At 43.2% G+C, this 20,662-nt stretch overlaps 1 protein-coding gene across 4 annotated transcripts in view; it reads right to left on the bottom strand.

Moving 5' to 3' along the window:
- PSD3 (pleckstrin and Sec7 domain containing 3) overlaps nucleotides 1–20,662 on the bottom strand; it is a 461,071-nt gene that overhangs the window by 274,799 nt on the left and 165,610 nt on the right. For all 4 annotated transcript variants that reach the window (XR_013998104.1, XR_013998105.1, XM_081127019.1 and 1 more), the window contains one exon: nucleotides 18,420–18,528. Coding sequence is in view for 2 of the 4 variants with exons in the window: in XM_081127019.1 (XP_080983145.1) it covers nucleotides 18,420–18,528 (109 nt within the window). In the remaining 2 variants the exon portion in view is untranslated. The remainder of the gene's footprint in view (nucleotides 1–18,419; nucleotides 18,529–20,662) is intronic.

The following is a 20,662-nucleotide window of genomic DNA, read 5'->3' as shown; positions in this document are numbered from 1 at the left end:
GTTCGATTCCCGGTCAGGGCACATACCCAGGTTGCAGGTTCAATCCCCAGTTGGGGTGCATACAGGAGGCAGCCAATCAATGTTTCTCTCTCACATAGATGTTTCCCTCTCTCTCTCTCTACCTTTCTCTCTCTCAAATCAATAAACGTCCTTAGGTAAGGATTAAAGAAAGAATTGTTGGGAATGTGCAGATAATGTAGCTACAGATGAAAGGGTGCTTGGTCTGCTCTCTGTTACTTTGTGTCTTGTCAAGGAATCTTTTCTAATTCTACAATGTTGAAACAAATACAAATTTTAATTTATGTCTCAGTATTTTAATGTATTTTTTTTACTACTGTCATATTCCTGGCATGAGAATTTTCCCCTGCTGGGATAAGGAGGGTTGGGCTGTTGGAAGTTACACTGCAAGGAAAGAGGGGGGGCCTGGGTGCTCCAATTAAATGGATAAAAAACGTAGTATCCTGAGACACAGTATTAGTATCCTGAGACACAGAAGGCTGCGATCATGGGCAGACCCCTTTAAATCAATGGCCCTGTCATCGTGTCCTAAAGCTACCACGGAAAGGGACACGTACTAACCAATCTGACACCTCAGGCCACACTTTCTTCCCCTTCCAAAGGAAAAATGCAAGGAGGTGCTGTGCTGTGTCAACATCCCTCAAAAAACAATGTGCTAGATGGGACCTAGGAATCGCATGGACCAAGTGTAAATTTCTTTTTGAGCACAGAAATTGTGCCGTCACATGAGGTCTGACACAGAAGTCCAAGATGTAAAACATACAGAACAGGGGGGCCTTTGGTCAAATGGGGGTGGGACATAGGCTCATGACACCATCTCTTCTTCCCCAACCCTCAGGGACACACAAAGACTTAAAGATTTACAGCAGTGAAGCCAGAGAGGTTAAACAGTTTTTTCACTGTCATACTACTAATTAATGGTAAAGTCAGAATCGCAGCCCACTTTCATGTGACATCAGGAAACTGGCACTTGAGTATAGTGGGACCTCATGAGGATTCTTTGTAAGGTGTAGGATACGGTGGGAAGGCTTTGGATCTGACTTCACGACTGAGTTGACATGCCAGCTCCATGGCTTACGTGCTCTGTAACCTGAGGTTAAATTATTTAAACTTCAGTGAGTCTCATCTATGAAGTAAGGGGGGGGGGGTGTGGTATTGGAGAATTCTTCTGAGATTTAAAGAATAACTAATATTAAAATGTCCTAGCAGAGTATCTGTTACATAAGTGTGTAACAATGTTCACTTCTGCTTGCACTATCTGATAGAAAATGGGATCTTTATCCTTGTATTCCAAATGGCATTTTGATTTTTTTACAATTCACATCTCAAGGATAGAGACAGAGAGAAAGTAACAGAAGTACAGATGTAGAGACAAAGGTACTATATATATATATATCACTAGTCAATATTATTACATTTAAGCAGAGAACTCAGGATTAAACCAAAGAATTAAGAAAAATAGCCTACTCACTGTAAGTATACACCATGATTTAATACAGAGCAAAACAAATGCAACAACTAAACAACTATCAGTTAAGAAACAGATAATTTAGGACCTTCCACATTAGTTTTTCAATGATTGCATCTCCAATACTACTGATTTCTTCAGAAGTTTTTGCAAAATTTATAAATGGGGAAAAATACTCCAGACTGGGTTTTATGTACTATTTTACTGCATCCTGTATTCAAGCATTATATTACCAGGGGTGTACCAAAATGTCCATCCGAGAGTATACTAGTTAACATTTCTATTTCAAAAGCTTAAATGTTTTGCCATGAAAATTCCAAATCTTTAATTTCATGAGATTAATATAAAACAGATTTAAGGCATATTTGTACACCATAAAATTTTTTACAAACTTCCAGGTTAGATTAAGCAGAAAGAACGAAAGCATATTAACTGACCTCCAAAACAAATATGAAAGAAATCTGCCTCCAGCAAAAGCAAACAGCGCTTGACCATTTGAGAACTGCTACAAAGAAGTGTTAGACTCTGTCCACCAGAGGGCAGTGCTGTTTAACTATTACCAATAATTCATAAGTCGGGAATAAAACTTGGTACTTTCAAAAGAAAAAAAGTACACACACATACACATATCAAAGGGAAACCTAGAAACTTGCCACTGGATATCTGTAATTAGGTTAAAACATTATAAAATATGGTCCACTTTTCTAAATCATTTTGTGCCTGTGAACTTATCATACCCCAGGTGTAGGGTTATCCTCAGAGGAAGACAGACTCCACATGTCCAGTGTCACCGGACCAAGGCTGCCGCAGCTCTGACCAGCCCTTCATCCTCACGCACAGCCTGATGCTAACGCTGAAAGAAGGCAGTGAACAGTGGCAGCTGGGACCCTAACTTTTCATATTTTAAACCATTTGGTGATGCTAAGGGCACACATGTATTAAATACCCACCCCGCTATGCCTGTGAAAACATTCTCACTTAGCAGTAAATATATCCAGAATTTCAGCTGGAACAATTTGGTCACTATCTTGTCACAGTGCCAAAGCCCAAAAGACCAAGGGGTGAGAGGCACAGGGTGTGCAGACTCCACCCCTAAACATCACCTCAGGGAAACAGCAATCATCTACCCTGATTTTCAGTTATATGATCAAATTTAGGTTTAACCTAAACAACTTTATACAAGCACACACACTTGACATATAGAGATACACACACACACGCACACACACACACACACTTCTCTCTTTTATTACATTCAATTACTTCCTAATTGCTAGATGCTTCAGGCTTTATCTTACTGAAATCCTCTATGGCATGTCTCTGCAATTACTCCCCTCTTATTAAAAAATCCGTCTCTCTTGCCTTGGCCGGTGTACCTCAGGGGTTAGAGTGTTGGCACGTGTACCAAAGGGTCATAGGTTCGATTCCCGATCAAGGGCCCGTACTTGAGTTGCAGGTTTGATCCCCAGCCCCAGTTGGGGTGCATGCGGGAGGCAACCAATCAATGTGTCTCTCTCACATCAATGCCCCCCCTTCCCAGTCTCAAAAAATTCAATGAAAAAAAATATCCTCAAGTGAGGACTACCAAAAAAATCCTTCTCTCTTATTTCCCAAATACCTTTCTGTTCCGATTTTCCTTCTGCCTTTCCGGCTGATGCTGCTGAATTTCTTTCACTCACTGCTCTTTCAGCCTGCCCTTTAAATATTTTTCTTCTCCAAGGTGCCATCTTCAAGTCCACGTTTTCATTTTGCACACGCCTCCTGGGTGATCCTAGCCACTTCCAAATCTCTTCTCTGTGGCCCGGACCCCTATACCACCTGCCACTGGGTACCTCCACGGAATGTGCCCTGGGCCCCTCAAAGTCAGCATGTCCAACGTGTCACCGTTCCCCTTCCCACCCACCGGCTGCCCGCCAGCCTGTGCCTCGCTGAAGGCCTCACCACCCGCTGTCCCCTCCTCTCAGTCACAGGGCTCCCTATTTCCAGCTGGGCACGTGGCCACTCGGAGCAAAGGTGACATTTCCCGCACTTCCCTTGCAGCTACCTGTGGCCACGGCACCCTGTTAGAATGACGAGCTGGGACGGAAACTGCTCTGCTGTAATTTCTCCAAAAACATCCTTCAAGCATGGACAGCACGGGCCCCTCTGCCTGGAGCTGGAGCAGGTGCATCAGGAGATGAGAAACGTTCACAGGCCGGGGCCAAAGGGCCAGAGTCAGGGCCACCCGGCACCCTGGAGCCACCCGCTGAGCTTGGGATCATCTGGATCCCTTCATGGAAGAGAAGAGGAAATGTTTATTGTGTTTCCATCACGGGTGTGTGTGTGTGTGTGCATGGGCGTGTGTGTGAGGGAGCACTCCTTCCTAGCAGGGCGCACCGCCTCCAATCTCCCCTTTCCATGACCACAAACCAATCTGCACACTGCTTCCAGACGGATTTCCTAAATCCTAAATGTGAAGCCAATGCATTCTTTTTTAAAAATCAATGAAATGCACACTCCTGAGCCGGGCACACAGGCCCGCAGCCTGGTCCTGCCTGGCTGTAGCCTCCTCCCCCCACACCCCCGTGACACCAGCCGCTCAGAACCGGCCAAGTTACTCCAGCACGACACCTCCACCGGTCCCCCCCCAGCACCCATCCACCTGGCCCTTGAAAACGCTGCTCTTCCAGGGAGCCTTCCCCCGCCGAGCTGAAGCGTGCCCTCAGCCTTCACAGCCCGTGCTCACCCCACCAGCGACGCGCTGCGAGGGAATCACCACGTTACTCGTCCGCTCCCCAGCCAGACGCGGCGGTCACACCGCAGGCTTCCTCCATCTCCAGCCCAGCAGCGCTGGTCCCCCTTGTCCCCTGAGCAGGTAGGCACCCTCGGGAGTGCCTTCACTTGCCTTGAAGGTTTTGGCATCCAATACCTGACACATTAAATGAAAACCCAGGCTCTTGATTCTCTGCCCAGGCTTGTCTCCAGTACTCCAGCATTTCCCCAGCTGTGTTCCAATAACATCCGTTCAGGGAATGCTAATAATGTTAATAACGTGTGGGTTTCCAGCGACCCCAGAGGACTTCCCGTTCCACTAACCTGTCACCTCCTGCCACCCTCCCAGTGCTCCACTCCCTGACCCTGTTGGGCGTAATTTATCTTTATTGTTGAAAGTATTACAGATGTCCCCTTTCCCCCTCATTGATCACCTCCACCCCGAATTCACGCCCCACCCCCCACCGTCTGCACACTCTGGTCTGTGTCCATGGGTCATGCATATATGCATATAAGTTCTTTGATTAATCTCTCCCCACCCACTCCCCCACCCCCACCTTCCCTCTGAGATTTGTCAGTCTGTTCCATGCATCTATGTTCCAACACTTTTAATAGTCCTCTAAAATTTGGCTGAAGATGACCTTAAACTCCCCAGTCTCTACAATGCCCTTCTAAAACTAGGTTTTGCCTCTCAAAATTTTTTTGCACTTGTCTTTCTCTTTATGATTTTCAAAAAATACCTGGAGTGGACCTATACCTTATGTGTAAACATGCTTCGCTTCTTAGGACATAATCCCTCAGAGTGAAGTTCAAGGAACTTCAGGTTTTAGGTACTGCTTGCTCCACATTTCCAGCAAGACAGCTGCTCTCCAGGGACAGCACACCCAACCAAGGAGGAGTTCTGTAACTCCACTATATCTCAGGAATCTTTTAAAGCTGCCTCGCCCACCCTCAGAAAGGAGCCTGACCTCTCCTGTTCTCAGTCTCTGCCAGACACCACGTAGGGCTGACTGCTCGCAGTGCTCCCCAAGAACCACCTGGGCTGAATCATCGGGGAGCTCATTAAGGTAGATTTTGGGGTCACTCACAAAATCAGAATTACTGCAGTGAGGTTCAAGAATCTGATTGTTTTTTCAGGTTTATTGAGGTATAACTGACAAATAAGACTGTAAGATTTTAAATTGTACATGGTGATGATTTGATACATGGGAACATTGTGAGAGGAAAAATCCAAATTTTTAACGAGCATCCCAAGCGTGTGTCAATACAGCACTGCAAGGAGTTAGGGCAGGACAGGGGCCACCAGAATCCCCAGGAACTGTCTTCTGCAGCTTGAAGCGGCTGCCTCCATTCACCCAAGTGTGCAATACAAAGAATATAATTTTCTCAGAGTGCCGTGAAGTAAAAGGTTGCAGAGTCCCTGGCATTTCCTAGAGAACTATTAAATCAGTACTGCCAGGCAGGTTCACAGCAATCATTTTCAGAACTTCCACAGGTCGGTCTAATGTGCTTTAAAATATCAATCTTCAACTCTTTAAGAGCAAAAATACCTTTTTATAACAAATATTTTGCAACACTTCGTTATTCTGAAGTGAAATTCATAACAACATAACCCACCTAAATAAAATTCAAAACAATCAATGTAACGATTTACTAAATGTGGTACATCCAGGGGTTTACTAAATGTAATACAGAGGAAACGTAAAGTCAAAATGATTTCCATTACTAAATGCTCAGGCTAGTCACAAACCTGCCTGTACCTGAAAGCCGGGCTCCAGTGAGGACTGACACAGGTGTGTTCAGTCGATGTCTCAATAGCAGGAGCACTGCCTTGCGGGATAATATATTTAGAAATAGTGAACGATTTTTAGAAAATTCCAAACACAACAAAGGACAGCAGTCCCGCCTTATCAGCGGTTTCACCTTCCATGGTTTCAGTTACCCACAGACAACCATGATCTGAAAACATTAAATGGAAAATTCCAGAAGTAGACAATTCCTAAGTGTTAAATGTGCACTGTTCTAAGTAGCATGATGGAATCTTGTTCTTCCCACTCCATTCTGCCTGGGACATGAATCATTTCTTCACCCGGCGTACCCATGCTCTATACAAGACCTGCCCTGTAGTCACCTGCCCTGTAGCCGTCTCGGTTATCGGATCAACTGTCAGGGCATCACAGCGTTTGTGTTTTTACTAAGTAATGTCTCATTCACCTACTTCATCATCTCGCATCATCACAGACGATGAAGGGTGAGTTTGTACAATAAGATATTTTGAGAGAGACCATATTCACATTAATTTCTGTTACAATATTCTGTTACAGTATTCTATTTTATTATTAATGACTGTTGTTAATCTGCTCTGCCTAATTTATAAATCAAGCTCTCATAGATATGGATGCACAGGAAAAAACACAGTATATATGGGGTTTGGTACTATTTGAGGTTTCAGGCATCCACTGGGGGTCATGGAACGTATCCCCCATGGATAAGGGGGGACAACTATAAAATCTTCCCTTGGCTCCCATGGCAGGTATAGTCCTTGAAATTTCACTGATATTTAAAACCATGCAGAAAAATTTGTTTGTATATCCTAAGTCCAGATCATGAGAAACATGTTTCCCCATATGAACGTCCAACAGGACATTCAAGGACAAGTAGCACGTGAAATCATCCTTCCTTGGGCAGCCTCTCCATGCACTATAAGATGCCTGGCAGCCTCAGCCCTACCCATTTAAGGCCAGTAGACCCTCATCCCCAATCACTGTGACAATTAAAAACATCCCCACAGCCCTGGGCAGCGTTGCTCAGTGGTTAGAGCAACGACCTTCAGACCCAAGGGTCTCAGGTTCAATTCCTGGTCAAGGGCATGTACCTGGGTTACAGGTTCGTTCCCTGGGTGCATGCAGGAGGCAACCAATCGATGTCTCTCTCTCACATCGATATTTCTCTCTCTCTCTTTCTCCCCCTCCCTCCCTTCCACTCTCTCTAAAAATAAAAAAATCAATGGAAAAAATATCCTCGGGTGAAGATTAATAAAAACAAACAAACAAGCAAACATCCCCACATATATCCAAACTGCTGCTTTAAAACAACCACTCTACCTCCCCAAGCAATCAGAATAGAGGCACTTGTATGGGGCTGCAACAGTACTTTAACCCTGTGCTGCTCTTACATTATAGCAACCCCAGAATCTCTGCCTGATCCCCATAGAAAAATTGTTCCAAAGCAAATATTTACATGAATACGAGTGTAACAGAAATTGCTGATGAAATTCCACATGAATGCACAACCATCACAGACACGAGACACCTTCTTCAACTCCTGAAAAACTCATGCACACGATTTTTTTTTTTTACAATCAAATCACGTTTTCCTTTTGACAGTACATTTCGGTTTCAGAGACATCCTCTCACTTATCTGGCTGATCTCTAATTGGCCGTGGTACCTGAGCACTTCAGCTTTGAATGTCAGTAGTTCAAAGCTATTAGAGAATTCCACAATGAGCCCTTTCAGTATTAAGATGGTTTATAAATAGCTCAAGTAATTACCTTTTTAAATACAGTAGTTCTTAACCCTGTATGTTCATCATAATCACCACCTGGGAAGCTGCTTAAAAACTGAGAGATGCCTGGGTCCCTTGCCCAAAGATTTTGACTGCACAGACCTGGAGGAGATGTGGCCCAAGAATCTTTATTCTTTTGAAAAGGTCTACAAGTGGTTGTCTTGCTGGCAGGGGTAGGTCCAGTTTTGTGGCTCCTGCATGTTATACAATCTGGATGCTCTTTTTAAGAGAAAGAAGAAAATTGCTAGATCTCTCAAAGCCTTGGAAAAGTCCTGCACATTAGCTTCACAGCATGTCCACCTCTGGATGCTCCTCAGGGCTGAAAGCATGACATAGTGAGGATCATGACTGGACACAATGACTAAGAGTGTAAAGTCATACACTAGCATGACCTGACAGCAGAGACCAGGAGCCCAAGTGCCTACAGGAGGCGACATAAATGTGAAGTTGGAGACAACACAGGAGGAGTGCTAACTAGCAACTGGGGGGCACTAAGCTCTAAAGGCACCAGCTGCTATTCAATGCCAGTGATGATTCCCACTCGGTGCTGCAGTTTCAGATTTTTCAACAGAAGCTTGAAATCGGGGATTTTACACAAAATCTCCCGAAGTTTTAAAGTTAGCTCAATTTTTCACAAAACATTGTATAGGCCAAGTAAAACGTGAAGGATGCTTGTATGTGACCTCTGCTTTACAAAATAAAAAGGAAAAGATACCTCCTACCTAAAAATAAAAGGAAACAAGATTAGATGGTTGATTTAAGGACCAATGAGAGAAGACACTGCTAAAGGATTACTTTGTAAAGCAGTGTGTACACCTGAAAATAAAACATTTTTATTCAGGGACCCATCAAGGGCCCAAATTTATTCGAAAACATCCTAACAGCACCCAAAGAGTTCTGTAAGTTGAGAAAAGACTAGCTCTGCAATATAAAACACACAAAGAGGAAAACCCTTAAAAATGAATCCTTACTAATAAGTACATGAAAAAACTTGGACCTCAATTGCATTTGGTGCTGGAAGTTTCCGGAGATAAAAGCTGTCTTTTCTAATACAGATGCGCTGTTCCACGCTGTACCAAAGTCGATCTGATTTCTCTCTCAAAAAAGTCCAACCCTGCTCCTCAGCTTTTCAATAGCTGCTTTAAAAACACACACATTACAATGAAAGCTGGTTCAGAAGATAACGAATCTCTAGGCGAAATTAAAGTACTGTTCTGAATAGACAGTAGGAAAAAGCTTTTCAATGTGCCCTCCAGACGGATTTTTGCACCACTCCTTAGCTACCTCGGCATATGAAACCGCGGGCTGTTCCGATGAGGCAGCTCAGAGTGCAAACATGTGGGCCAAGGCGGAGGACAGTGAACCACTGCCTCCTCGTAGCCAGAGACAGCAGTCCCCGTCCCCTCCGGCCACTGCCAGCCAAACAGACGGCTGGAAGCTGCGGCCGATCCTGCAGGGCCTGCGGAGTGGCTGGAATAACAGAGGACATCTGGCCAACTTACTAAGGCCCAAGGGATGGAAAGCTAGTCTAATACATACCCGTGTATCACGCTTTCAAAGCATCATTTTGCTTTCCACAGTGTGCAGGAAGGAGGCAAGGGAGCGGAAAGGAGGGGCACGCTGAAGAGCGTGTGCCAGAGCCGGCGGTGCACCAAAGGGGCAGCGTGAAAGCACCAGCCAACTTGCGCCCGAGGTGGAGGCAAGGAAAGAACTCAGCGCGACGCCCTGGGGTTTGCTACTGCTGCTCAGGACATTCGTGGTTTCTACACCAACCCGCGCTTTTCCTCACGCAATGACCCCTCGCTTTCCGGGGGCCCCTGACTCTACCCAAGTCAGCACAGGGGCGTGAGCAGGTTAAGCAGCAATGCTACTTTTTTTTGCATCTTGCTCTCCAGGAATTGTGTGTGTGTGGAGAGGTGTCCACCCAAATCAGTAAGATGCTCTGCATTTACCCAACATGCTTTAGCTACCATTAAAAATTATTCAGCCTCTTCCTCACACCATAAGCAAAAAGCCAGGCGTGACTCAGGGGTTGAGTGTTGACCTAGGATCCAGGCGATCAGGGTTCGATTCCCGGTCAGGGCTCGATCCCCAGGCAGGGGCGTCCAGGAGGCGGCTGATCAATGACTCTCTCATCATTGATGTTCCTGTCTCCCTCTCCTTTTCTCTCTCTGAAATCAATAAAGATATTTTTTTTTAAAAAAAGGATCCCAGACAAAACTGTAAGAATTAAAACTATAAAACTCAGAAAAAAACTATAGGAGTAAATCTTCTTGACCTTGGATTAGGCAATAATTTCTTTGGTATGTTACCAAAGGGACAGGCAACGAAAGAAGAAATAGATAAATTGGACTTGATCAAAATTAAAAACATTTGTGCTGCAAATGATACTATCAAGAAGGTGAAGACAACCCACACGATGGGAGAAAATATTTGCAAATAATATATCTGATAAGGGACGTGTATGGGTGTACAGATTATGTGAAGAACTTTTACAACCCAATCATAGAAAGACAAATCAATTAAAAACTGGACAAAGGATCTCAATAGACATTTCTCCAAAGAAGATATAAACAAACCAGTAAGCACTTGAAAAGATGCTCAATGTCATCAGTCATTCGGGAAATGAAAACAAAACTACAGTGAGACACCGCTTCACATCCGCTAGGATGGTTATAATAAAAATGGTAAGTGTTGGTGAGAACATGGAGAAGCAGAAACGCAAACACACTGCCGGTGGGAATGTAAAATGGGCAGCCACTGCGGAAAGCAATGTAGAAGTTCTTCAAAAGGTTTAAAATACAATCCCATATCACCCAGCAATTGTTCCTAAGAGCCAAAAAGTGGAAGCTGCCAAATGTCCATCAAACGAGGAACAGATGATAAAGTGTGGCCTCCCCATATAACGGAATATTATCCACAATTTTTATTGTGGAATAAAATAGTGGTACATGCTATAGCACGGATAAAACAAGGAGAAGTGGAAAAAGCTAGTCACAAAGGACCACATACTGTATGATTCCATTTATATGAAATGTCCAGAATAAGCAGATCTGTAGGGACAAACACGAGTTAGTGGTTGCCCAGTGAAGGGAGGGGATACAGAGTGACTGCTGGTGGGTGCAGCCCTACCTTCTTGGGGTGATGAAACTGTTCTAAAGTTCACCACGGTGGTGGGTGCACAACTCTGTGAACATACGAAAAACCACCAAGTTTTACACTTTAAATGGGTAAAGTGTATGGTATATAAATTTTATCTCAATAATGCTATTATTACTTCTGGATATATATACCTAAAGGATATAAAATCAGTATATCAAAATGATATCTGCACCTTCATGTTCATTGCGTCATCATTCACAGTAGCCGAGACATGACAAGAACCAAAGTGTTGGTCTACAGAGGAATGAATAAAGACGTGTGGGGCGCGTGTGTGTGTGTGTGTGTGTGTGTGTGTGTGTGTGTGTGTGTGTTTGTAATGGAATATTATTCAGCCATGAGAAAGAAGAAAACATGCCGTTTGCAACAGCATGGATGGACCTTGAGGGCATTATGCTAAGTAAGATAAGAGAGAGAGAAAAACAAATACCAGATGATCTCACTTAGATGTGGAATCTAAAAGAGACAAACTCATAGAAACAGAGGACACTAGTGGTTACCAAGGGCTGGGGGTGGGGGAAATGAGAAGATGTCGGTGGAAGGGCATAAACTTCAGTTACAAGATGAATAATGTCTGGGGACATAAAGTACAGTGCACTAACTATAGTTAACAATAGTGTATTATATACTTGAAATGTGCTTCTGCTAAGAGAGTAGATCTCAAATGTGCTCTCTCTCACACACACACACACACACACACAGACAACCATGTGAGGCGATGGGTATGTTAACTAACCTTAATGCGGTGATGATTTCATAACACGTACATAAAGCAAATCAGTACACCATACACTTCAGGCTTATACATTGTTATTTGTCAATTATAATAAAACTGAAGGAAAAAGAATTATTCAGACTACTGGGTCACTATGGCAGTGGGACACAAGTTTGCCTCCTCTCCTCTAAGTCCTATTAAAATGACAACAACAAATTGCAAAAGAAAATCAATTCATAACAGCGCTGACAAGAAGAGAAACATTATTAAGCTAGAGATTTTAATGAGTTTGTCATACTAAAAGGGATGGGACTATAACCACAGACAAAATAAAGCAGAAGTCACAACCCAGACTAACCCAGAAAGCCTCAGTCATCCTAACAGTAGAGCCGCAGAGAAGCTAAAAGCCCAGAGTTGGCAGGTATCCATACCTGGAATGGGAAGCAGAACAGATGTCAGCTGTAATTAACGGAAGAATGATAAAGAATTATCTACAGAACAGCTTCCCACATTGATCCCTCCCGTCTCCCTCCCCTCCCAGAAGCTTGCTGGCATCAGGCGCTTAGCCTGGGAGTAGGCAGCCCACCCACCTGCTCCTGTGCCAGTCCACACAGCTTACCTGGCCTCACTGGGAGTCTTTTCAGCCCTCCTCTATATACACGAAAGAGGCCTGCTGGGGACACACAGTCCACACGTACAGAGAAACCCCAGTATCTTTATCTGGAAACTCAGTTTTTCATTCATGCATGTGAATAGAAAAACAAACTCCCACAGACATTTGAGGAAAAGCAGTGTTTCAAGAGAAGTCCCAAGACTCAATGAAACAAAACTGACCCTGGATGAAGCAAAAATTCCAGAAACAAAAGGTAATCTTAGATAACAAATTCTAATTAATTCTTTAGAGAGATTCAAGGTTATAATGAATCCATAAAAGAAAAGATTATGATGAAAACTGGGTGATCAGAGAATGGGAAGGAGCTCTTGAAATTATAGATATAATTATTAAAATAAAAACTTTACTAGAAAGAATAGAAGGTGATATTTTAAAACAGGAGAGAAAAAGTAACGAGACATCTAAGATTAATCCAAACCAGGAGAAACAACATCCATCTAGTAGGAATTTCAGAAGTAAAAACCATAAAAGAGTAGAGGGGGAATAATTAAAAAATAATAATACAACAAATGTTTCCAGATCACATACCTCCTGACATGTCAGAGGGCTGGGTAAGAGAACCTTTCAAAGTGCCCAGAGAGAAGGAGCCGATCACACACAAAGGAGCAAGTGACAGTCACATCAGTACCAACGGACACCTGCAGAAGGGGAAATGAGCTGAACCTAGACTTCAATTCCAGGGAAATGAACAAAGAAGCATAAAAACAAAGTAGCCCTTTTCAGACACCCAAAGCTTTAAGAATGCTACCCATCTCGGAACCTCTCCAAAAGTATTTCTAAAGGATATACTCTAGGGAAAAAAAAGATTCCAAGAATGTGGCGTGGAATCCAAGAAGCAGCGTGTCTAATCAGGAATGCAATAAAGAACTTTGTCAGAGTCGAAGAAGAACAGCTGCGTAAGGCCTAGAAAACTTTTGGCACAATTCAGAACAAGCTGTCAGAAGGTTCTAGGAAGAATGCCGTCATGATGAAAATGAATGGCCTACAGTTACACCGGGTGATAAAGTGGAGCCCCAACAGTCCATCGTAACCAGGTGCTGCCATCCCTGGAGCAGCAGAGGGTAGGAACACAGGTCTACGTCTCCACCCCAGGGCCAACGACACTACTTGGGTGCTGCATTCTGTACATGCTAGGTTTTAAATTTTTTTGACTCAATCTACACAGATAGCACAAACGATTTTGCTATAGTTCCAGAACAAAATGAAAATGCCATACGCCTGGTAAAAGTAAAGGTAGGATGGATGGAGGCTCAGCATGAGGCAAGAGAGCTGGAGGGGAAATGCGGAGCCACTGCATTCTCAGTTTACATGAGAGTGTCATGAGATGACTCTCAGAATTAAGGGCTTAAGAAACAGTTTCAAATATTAGTATTTTAAAACCATAAATGTAACTAAGAAAAAAAATTAAAACAAAATACAGGTATGGGGGGAGTGGAGAGAATATGTGAGCCAAATTCCTCATTTGTCATATTACAGAATAGATGCTTTTTTAAAATAGGTAACAAATACAGATGAAAGCATATTATCTACGAGGCAACTACCAAAACAGCTTTAAAAACAAAGTGGGGGAAAAAGAAAGAGTAGAAGAAAAATGCAATAAGCAAAAGTCACTGCCACTGGGAAGGCTCATGAGGTTGAGAGAGAGAGAGACTAAAGTGTGTGCCCCAAAGAGAAAGGATGGAAGTGAGCCTCACTTTGGGCAACGTACACTTCAGGCAAGCTTATATTTTTCAGATAATATACATGTATTATTTTGGTAATAACTTCAAATTCATATTTAAAAAAAAAATAAATGCCTACATCTGGAGACTAAAGGCTAATCAGCCCCCCCTCCCCCATTAGGCTGGGTACAGTGTTTTGCTTAAGTTAATAATTACTCAGTGCTGACGAGTGTGTGGGAGGCGAGTGCTAACCCACTGCAGAGGAAAATGTGAACTGGAGCAATCTTTCAGTTATTAAGCAATCTGTTAAACAGGGATTTTAGTTTTGTTCAATACTCTATCCCTAAGACCTAGAACAATGCCTGGCACAAAACAACCACTCATATATTTACTGAATAATGAAGAAACGTGTATGCACTTTTGAGTATGAAACACAAAGAAAAAAATCATTAGTAAATGTTACCAAACTGAGAGCATACTGCTTGGGATTACAGATGCTCTTTCTTCCCCCTTCTTCTCACTTTTCTACAGATAACATTTAATAAGCAGCAGGATGAAAAAGGAGCTTTTCAGTCCCTACCAGATGTAAACCCAATAATGTGTACTTACCCAACCCTTTTTTTTTTTTAATTTCACTATCCGTGTTTTTCCTTTTCTGTAGTTATACTTGGTTTCTGTTCAAATAGGAATGTCTCTACTTCCTACTTTCCTCTTTAATCACAATGGTTTCTTCCCCCTCTTTTATCTTTTAAACAAACCGATTCTATAGTTTCAGAGCATTCTATTATCTTTAGTTCCTTGGGTCTCACTTGCTCTACTTGTTGTGTATGCCGACTCTCCTTTCCATGGAATTTCCTTCCTTTTTACACTTTATATCATTTTATGGATTTTAGGGGTTACTGATTCATTTATTCATATGGGAGTCCTCTACGCCTTGGCCTATGAAAGGGTCCCTCTCGCGGGGTGGTTCTACATTGACTTTGGCAATTAACCTGTGGGGTTTTACCAGCCTGGCACTAACCAGTCTTGTGTCACTTTCTACATATCATGTGACGATACACCTGGACATTTGGACCTCCACCCCATTTGTGCTGCAGGCTTGGGTTTCAATTCTACATGAGTGAGTCTCCCCACCCCTGCCACCCCCCACTCTCCAGAGCTCTGGAAAACCAGTGTGTCAACCCCTAGCCCCATCACCTTCTCTCCTGGCCTCCATCTGATTCTAAAGCATCTAAACTATGTGCCCTTGGGCACGATCTTTAATATCTCTGAAGTTCATTTCCTTTATCTTTAAAAAGTCTATAGATCAATAGAGGACATGGGGAGTAAGATTTTTTTTAACTTCCAAGAGTTAAAGTTAGCGGATTTCTCTTTTTAGCATCCCGCAGCCTGTCACTTCCTCACACACTTCCTAGGTCACCTGTTCTACAGGTTGAGGGACAGTCTCACTCAACTTCAGAGGCTCTCTGACATTCCTTCCTTCTGGACTTTGACCAAAACAGAGACTGACAGACCCTGGCTATCTGATACTGCCCTAGGAACACCTCAAAGAACTACCTTCTCCCAGTGAAGCCACCGTCCTGTCAGAGTGCTCCACCTGAGCAGTTCAGAAAGCCATGCTGGCCACCGAGTGCAGCAGTCTGGAGAGGACAGGTGTGGCGAGAGGCAAGTCGGATGGCACTATCACCCACCCCCTCGCGAATACAGGCATATGGTTAGCCCAGGTGAGGTTCCTGCGGGCCCTCCTTGTTCTCTTTGCAGTTCCACAAATATTCTAACGGCTGATTGCAATGGAAGAGTCACCACTGGTGACTCGCTGTCTCCTCATTAAGCCACAGCACACCTCATGTCACACACAGCCCAGAGCCTCTCAACAATCACCAGCTACTGCGCTAACCCTTGAAAAGCTCCTGGAAGCTGCAACCGCTCCCAGAAAGCAGCAGAGAACAGACACTAGAGAAGCACAGTCCCTCTTCCCTTTCACTATACTGATGAACAGACAGTGAGAATCCAGATTTTAATTCTCAGCCACAGATTCTGCCCACTGTTCACGTTCTCCCATACTCCACCCAACACCCGAAACCTCGGTCACTGACTCAAGATCCCTGCAATCAGCAACAGCGTGCAAATAATTCTAACTTGTTTTTCCCTAGAACCTCCCACCTGTGACCCATGTGAAGTCCCTGCTCAGAGGCAAAGTCTAAGGCTCTCTTCCCACGGCAGCAACACTTTCCTTGGGCCTAACTGGAGATGATGAACCATCTGACCTCACTGATCTCAGGTGACGCCACCTGAGTATCACTGGAGATGCACTCAAAGTCACTGTCAGCATTTCCGTTTCTCCAGGGGACTGTTTCCGGAGCACTAAGACAGTGTAAGTCACTTAATCCATTTTTTAAAACCCCTATGTGGGAAGAGGTATGCCTATCAACCGAATTCAAACAGAAGCACTATCCTACTCTCTCTGCTTCCTTTCCCTATGGTCTTCCAAGTGTGGGCAGTGATTTGATGACAGATGAAGGATCTATATAAGTAAACTGCAAGAGTATTTTTAAAACGATAAAAATGTGCCACCATTTCTCTGTGAAGACAGCAAAAGAGGACTTTCCAAAAGTCAGTAAAAACTTGCATGCTTTACCCTCCATGGTAATCAACAGCATCTGTTGCCTGTTTCAACTTCCTGATCAGTCCATCTTGATTTATGTATCTAAACCAGTACTTGGCACTTCCTTTTTGCATACCTGGGTAAAATGCAACTTCTTTACCCTGCCTTGCAAGGCCCTACAAGATTCTGTCCCTTTCTTAATGGTTATCTTTCTAAACTTATCTCTCACTGATATGCTTTATAAACCAACCAGGCTAGTTTCCTCCCTGTTCCTCAAACAATCTGTATTTTCCGCAACCACACCCTTGCTCATACCATGCCCTGTCCCAGAATTCTATTAACCAGAATCCTAGTTAATAGAACAAGTTCAACTAAGAACAAGTTCAACTTCCCCCCTCCTCCAGGAAGTCCTCACCAGCACAGCTGACAGTGGCCATTCCCTTCCTTCAGTCACTCACAGACACGTTTCTCCATGACCAAAGGATAAGCTACTAAAGGGCAGGAACTGTGTCTTTGACTTCTTTGTACCCTCACAGTGCTCAGGACATAGTAAGTGCTCATTAAATATATTTGTTCAATGCACACATTCACACCTGCAGAATAACATCGCACTAAACAACTAGTACAAGCCATTTTTACCAGGGCAAACAAGGAACGGAAGGCTGACAGTATCATTTTGATTTGCCTCAGGTACAAGGGAAAACTATTCAAAACCTACAAGTAAAGAGGAACCAGACTCACCCACCAGTAAGTCAGCAGAGGACTATACAGACATTTGATTTACATAGCAAAGTAAAAATCAGGTTTTCTCCAAGTAAAAAAAAAAAAAGCCTTAATCAGCACAAAATCACCATGTGGCATTCCAACTTAAGGCTATGCCAAGCAGCAGTTCTGATCGGCATTCCCTGTCTGAGAAATAGTGAACAGATGATTAAGTGCCCCAAACCGAAAGCCCAGCATAGTTAGGCGTTTACACTACATGATAAATAGCCAACTGGGACGTGTGATAAAAGCAGAATGATTTTTCAAAGTAACTTAGCTATTTTAAACTTTACTAACAGTCCCCAACTATTGAAATATTTAACATGTATTCATTTTTAATGTAAAGGGATTATTAAATGGTTGCATACACACTGCATTCTTGATATACCTAAATATTAGGGGTCCACTATATAATCCCACTAGCATGTGTCAAAAATGTATAGTTATTACTTGACTTTTTCAGCTGAACAACAGCTGCATTAGGTCAGATTCCCTGTCCACCCAAAGCAGAAATCAGTCTCAGGCAGTGAAGGAAGTCAGGTTTGTCCTTCCAAATGTCAACTTCAAGGTCAGGGATATGATGATGATGATGATGATAAGAACAGCCGCAAACACTTTGTAGCAGTTATTACATGCACAGCATGGTTCTGAGAGCCTTACACGGGTCAATTTACTTATCCTCAGAAGAATTCTGAGACATGGACCACTATAACCTCATTTTCCACACAGAAAACCAAGCCACAGATACATTAGATAACTTACTCAAGGTCACACATCTCATAAGTTACGAGGCCTGACTCCAAATTCAGGAAGTCCAGCTCGAGCCCAGGCTCCATACCATATGCAATATCCCTTTCCTAATTCCCAAGGCATGCTAATTAATATTCCCTAAGATGAAGAAATATAGGATGTGACTCTTGCAGTCTGTTCTCGGTGATTTCAAGTAGGTTCTCGCTTTGAACAACTCCCAGCTTCCGAGATTTGAAATGCCAGTAGTGGTTCATCTCTGTGACCTTGAGGAGGGAGGGAGGGAAACACTTACTAGTATCTGGAGTTTTCTCTTCAGATTTGCCAAATAAAAATTCGTATTTGGCCTTGGCAACACTCTGGGAATGTGCTGATGCATTGTTAACCCAAACAAACGTCTCTGCCTGCAAAATCAGAACAAAACAAAAGCATCATTAAAAATATATCCTAAAGCAAACCCACCAACAAGAAGTTGGTTGAGTGCCACACAACCACGAAAGCTGAAACATGAAAACATACCCCAACAAAAATCAGAATACAAGAGGATGGCTGCAAGATTACAATTATATAAAAAAAGATAAACACATGAACATATATAGGGGAATAAGAAAAATATGTACAGTATGGCTTGATAAGAAGGCAGAATTATAGTAGAATTTTTAACAATCAGGTTTACATTACTTTTTTGCGATCAAAAAACTGTACTTTATTTTTAGACACATCATTTTTCAAGCGATTATCATCACCCACAGCCGGGGCCAGGGACATGTCTGCTATGTGTGTGCCAACAAAAAGGAGTCTTTTTCAAGAGACGTTTTTATTTAATCAGGAACTTCATTCAGCCAAACAAGGCAGAGAAGTGCCAGGCATCCCGTTTATGCTAATTGTCTTAAATCTGAGCATCTGTCCCAGTGTCCTTTGGAATTCTTAAAAGTCCCTTATTTGAAAGAAAAGCTAGAAAGGTGACTGTGAAAGTGGCTCACACCATGATCCTGAATTCCTACAACCTTCTTCCTCGTTGCTTTAGACAACTGACAAAAAGCAGGAGGGCCTCCCTTCCCTGGCCTAGGGTTAATTAAAAGTAAGTAATAAAGTAGAAATTTCAAAACACAGAGAAATTTGACCCAGTCCAATCAGGGGGTCATTATTCTGCCTCTTTCAGGATCCAGACGTTACCCACACTGGTTTCCACCCTCTAACTTAATGAGACCTCTTTCCTGTGTCTGAGCAGCAAATGACCATTCACTTTTAGGAGAGAGGGATACGAAGAGTTTTATCAGCAACCAGGCAACTACTTCAAAGAGGGAAACTATGACATCTATTATGTCCTTTGGAGCAGAAATGATGGACAGCGGTGAGAAGGCCCACGACTGGGTTGTGAGGAACTCCATCACCCTACTGCAGACAGGCTCAGTGGGCAGGCCTCTCTCTGTTCTTGCATACCGATGTCAAAGAGCTAGCTTGTACAGTTTTTGAGATTAGCAATTTCTTAAAATAGCTCTACAATCACTTCATGTTCATAATGTGTAAAATTTATCTTTCTGGGAGAGGTGCACACTCCCCTTGGAGTTACATGCTTGATCATCGCAGGTCGTTAATTATCCTGTTCCCCAACAGAGAAGAAATGCTAATTTTTCATGTGTTTAGGGAGATTCGGGCTGGTAAAAGAGGAACTGGGTGCCCTAATTTAGGTAGCGTAGTTAGGGAAGACTCTCTGAGGAGCTAATACCTGCAGAGTCCAGAAGGATGAGAGGCTGGGGAGGGACAGAAACAGCCATCTAAGCAGAGGGAGGGTCACACGCAATGGCCTTAAAGTACGAAAGGACTACAGAAATAACCAAGAGAGGCCGATGTGGCCACAGAAGAGCAGGTAAATGGGCAAGTTTAAAGGCTGACCAGGAGCACAGCACGGCAGGGTGTGATGCTGCGGAGGAGGCAGGGGCCAAACACACAGGATGTGTAGGTCAAGGAAAGGTTTGATGCAAAGACCCAAAGGGTTTTAAACATACAGTGGTCCCTTAACATTTTTCAAAGATCGTTTACACTTTTCAAAGATTATACAGTTGCTATAGGGAGAAAGGATTATAGTGAATCAAGGGGAAGCAGGGACACCAGTTAGGAATCCAGATGAGGGAGTATGGAAGCTTAGCGTAGGGTAATGGCCATGGAAACAGAAGCAGATGAATTTGAAATATATTTTGTAGGCAGGATCTACATTAATTTTCTGATAAAGTTGATTTAAGGAATGAGGGAAAGGAAGAAATCAAAGATAATTATAATGAATCATATTTGCTAACCACTTACTCCAGGCCAGACACTGTTCTAATGAGATACATGGGCTCTCTCATTCAATGCTCAGAACAGTCCTCTTGAGGCGGGCACTACAAACATCCCAGTCTCACAGGCAGAGAATAGGAGACGACAAGCAGAAAAATAACTTATTCAAGGTTATACAGCCAGTAAATGGTGATCCCAGATTCATATCCTGAATCCAGACCCTGACTCAGAGAATGACTCCCAGGATCTGGCTTAAACAGC

The sequence above is a fragment of the Miniopterus schreibersii genome, assembly GCF_964146895.1.
Source record: "Miniopterus schreibersii genome assembly, chromosome: 2".
NCBI lineage: Eukaryota > Metazoa > Chordata > Mammalia > Chiroptera > Miniopteridae > Miniopterus > Miniopterus schreibersii.
The sequence above is the reverse complement of the archived record's forward strand: the minus strand, read 5'-3'. Positions and strand labels throughout refer to the sequence as shown.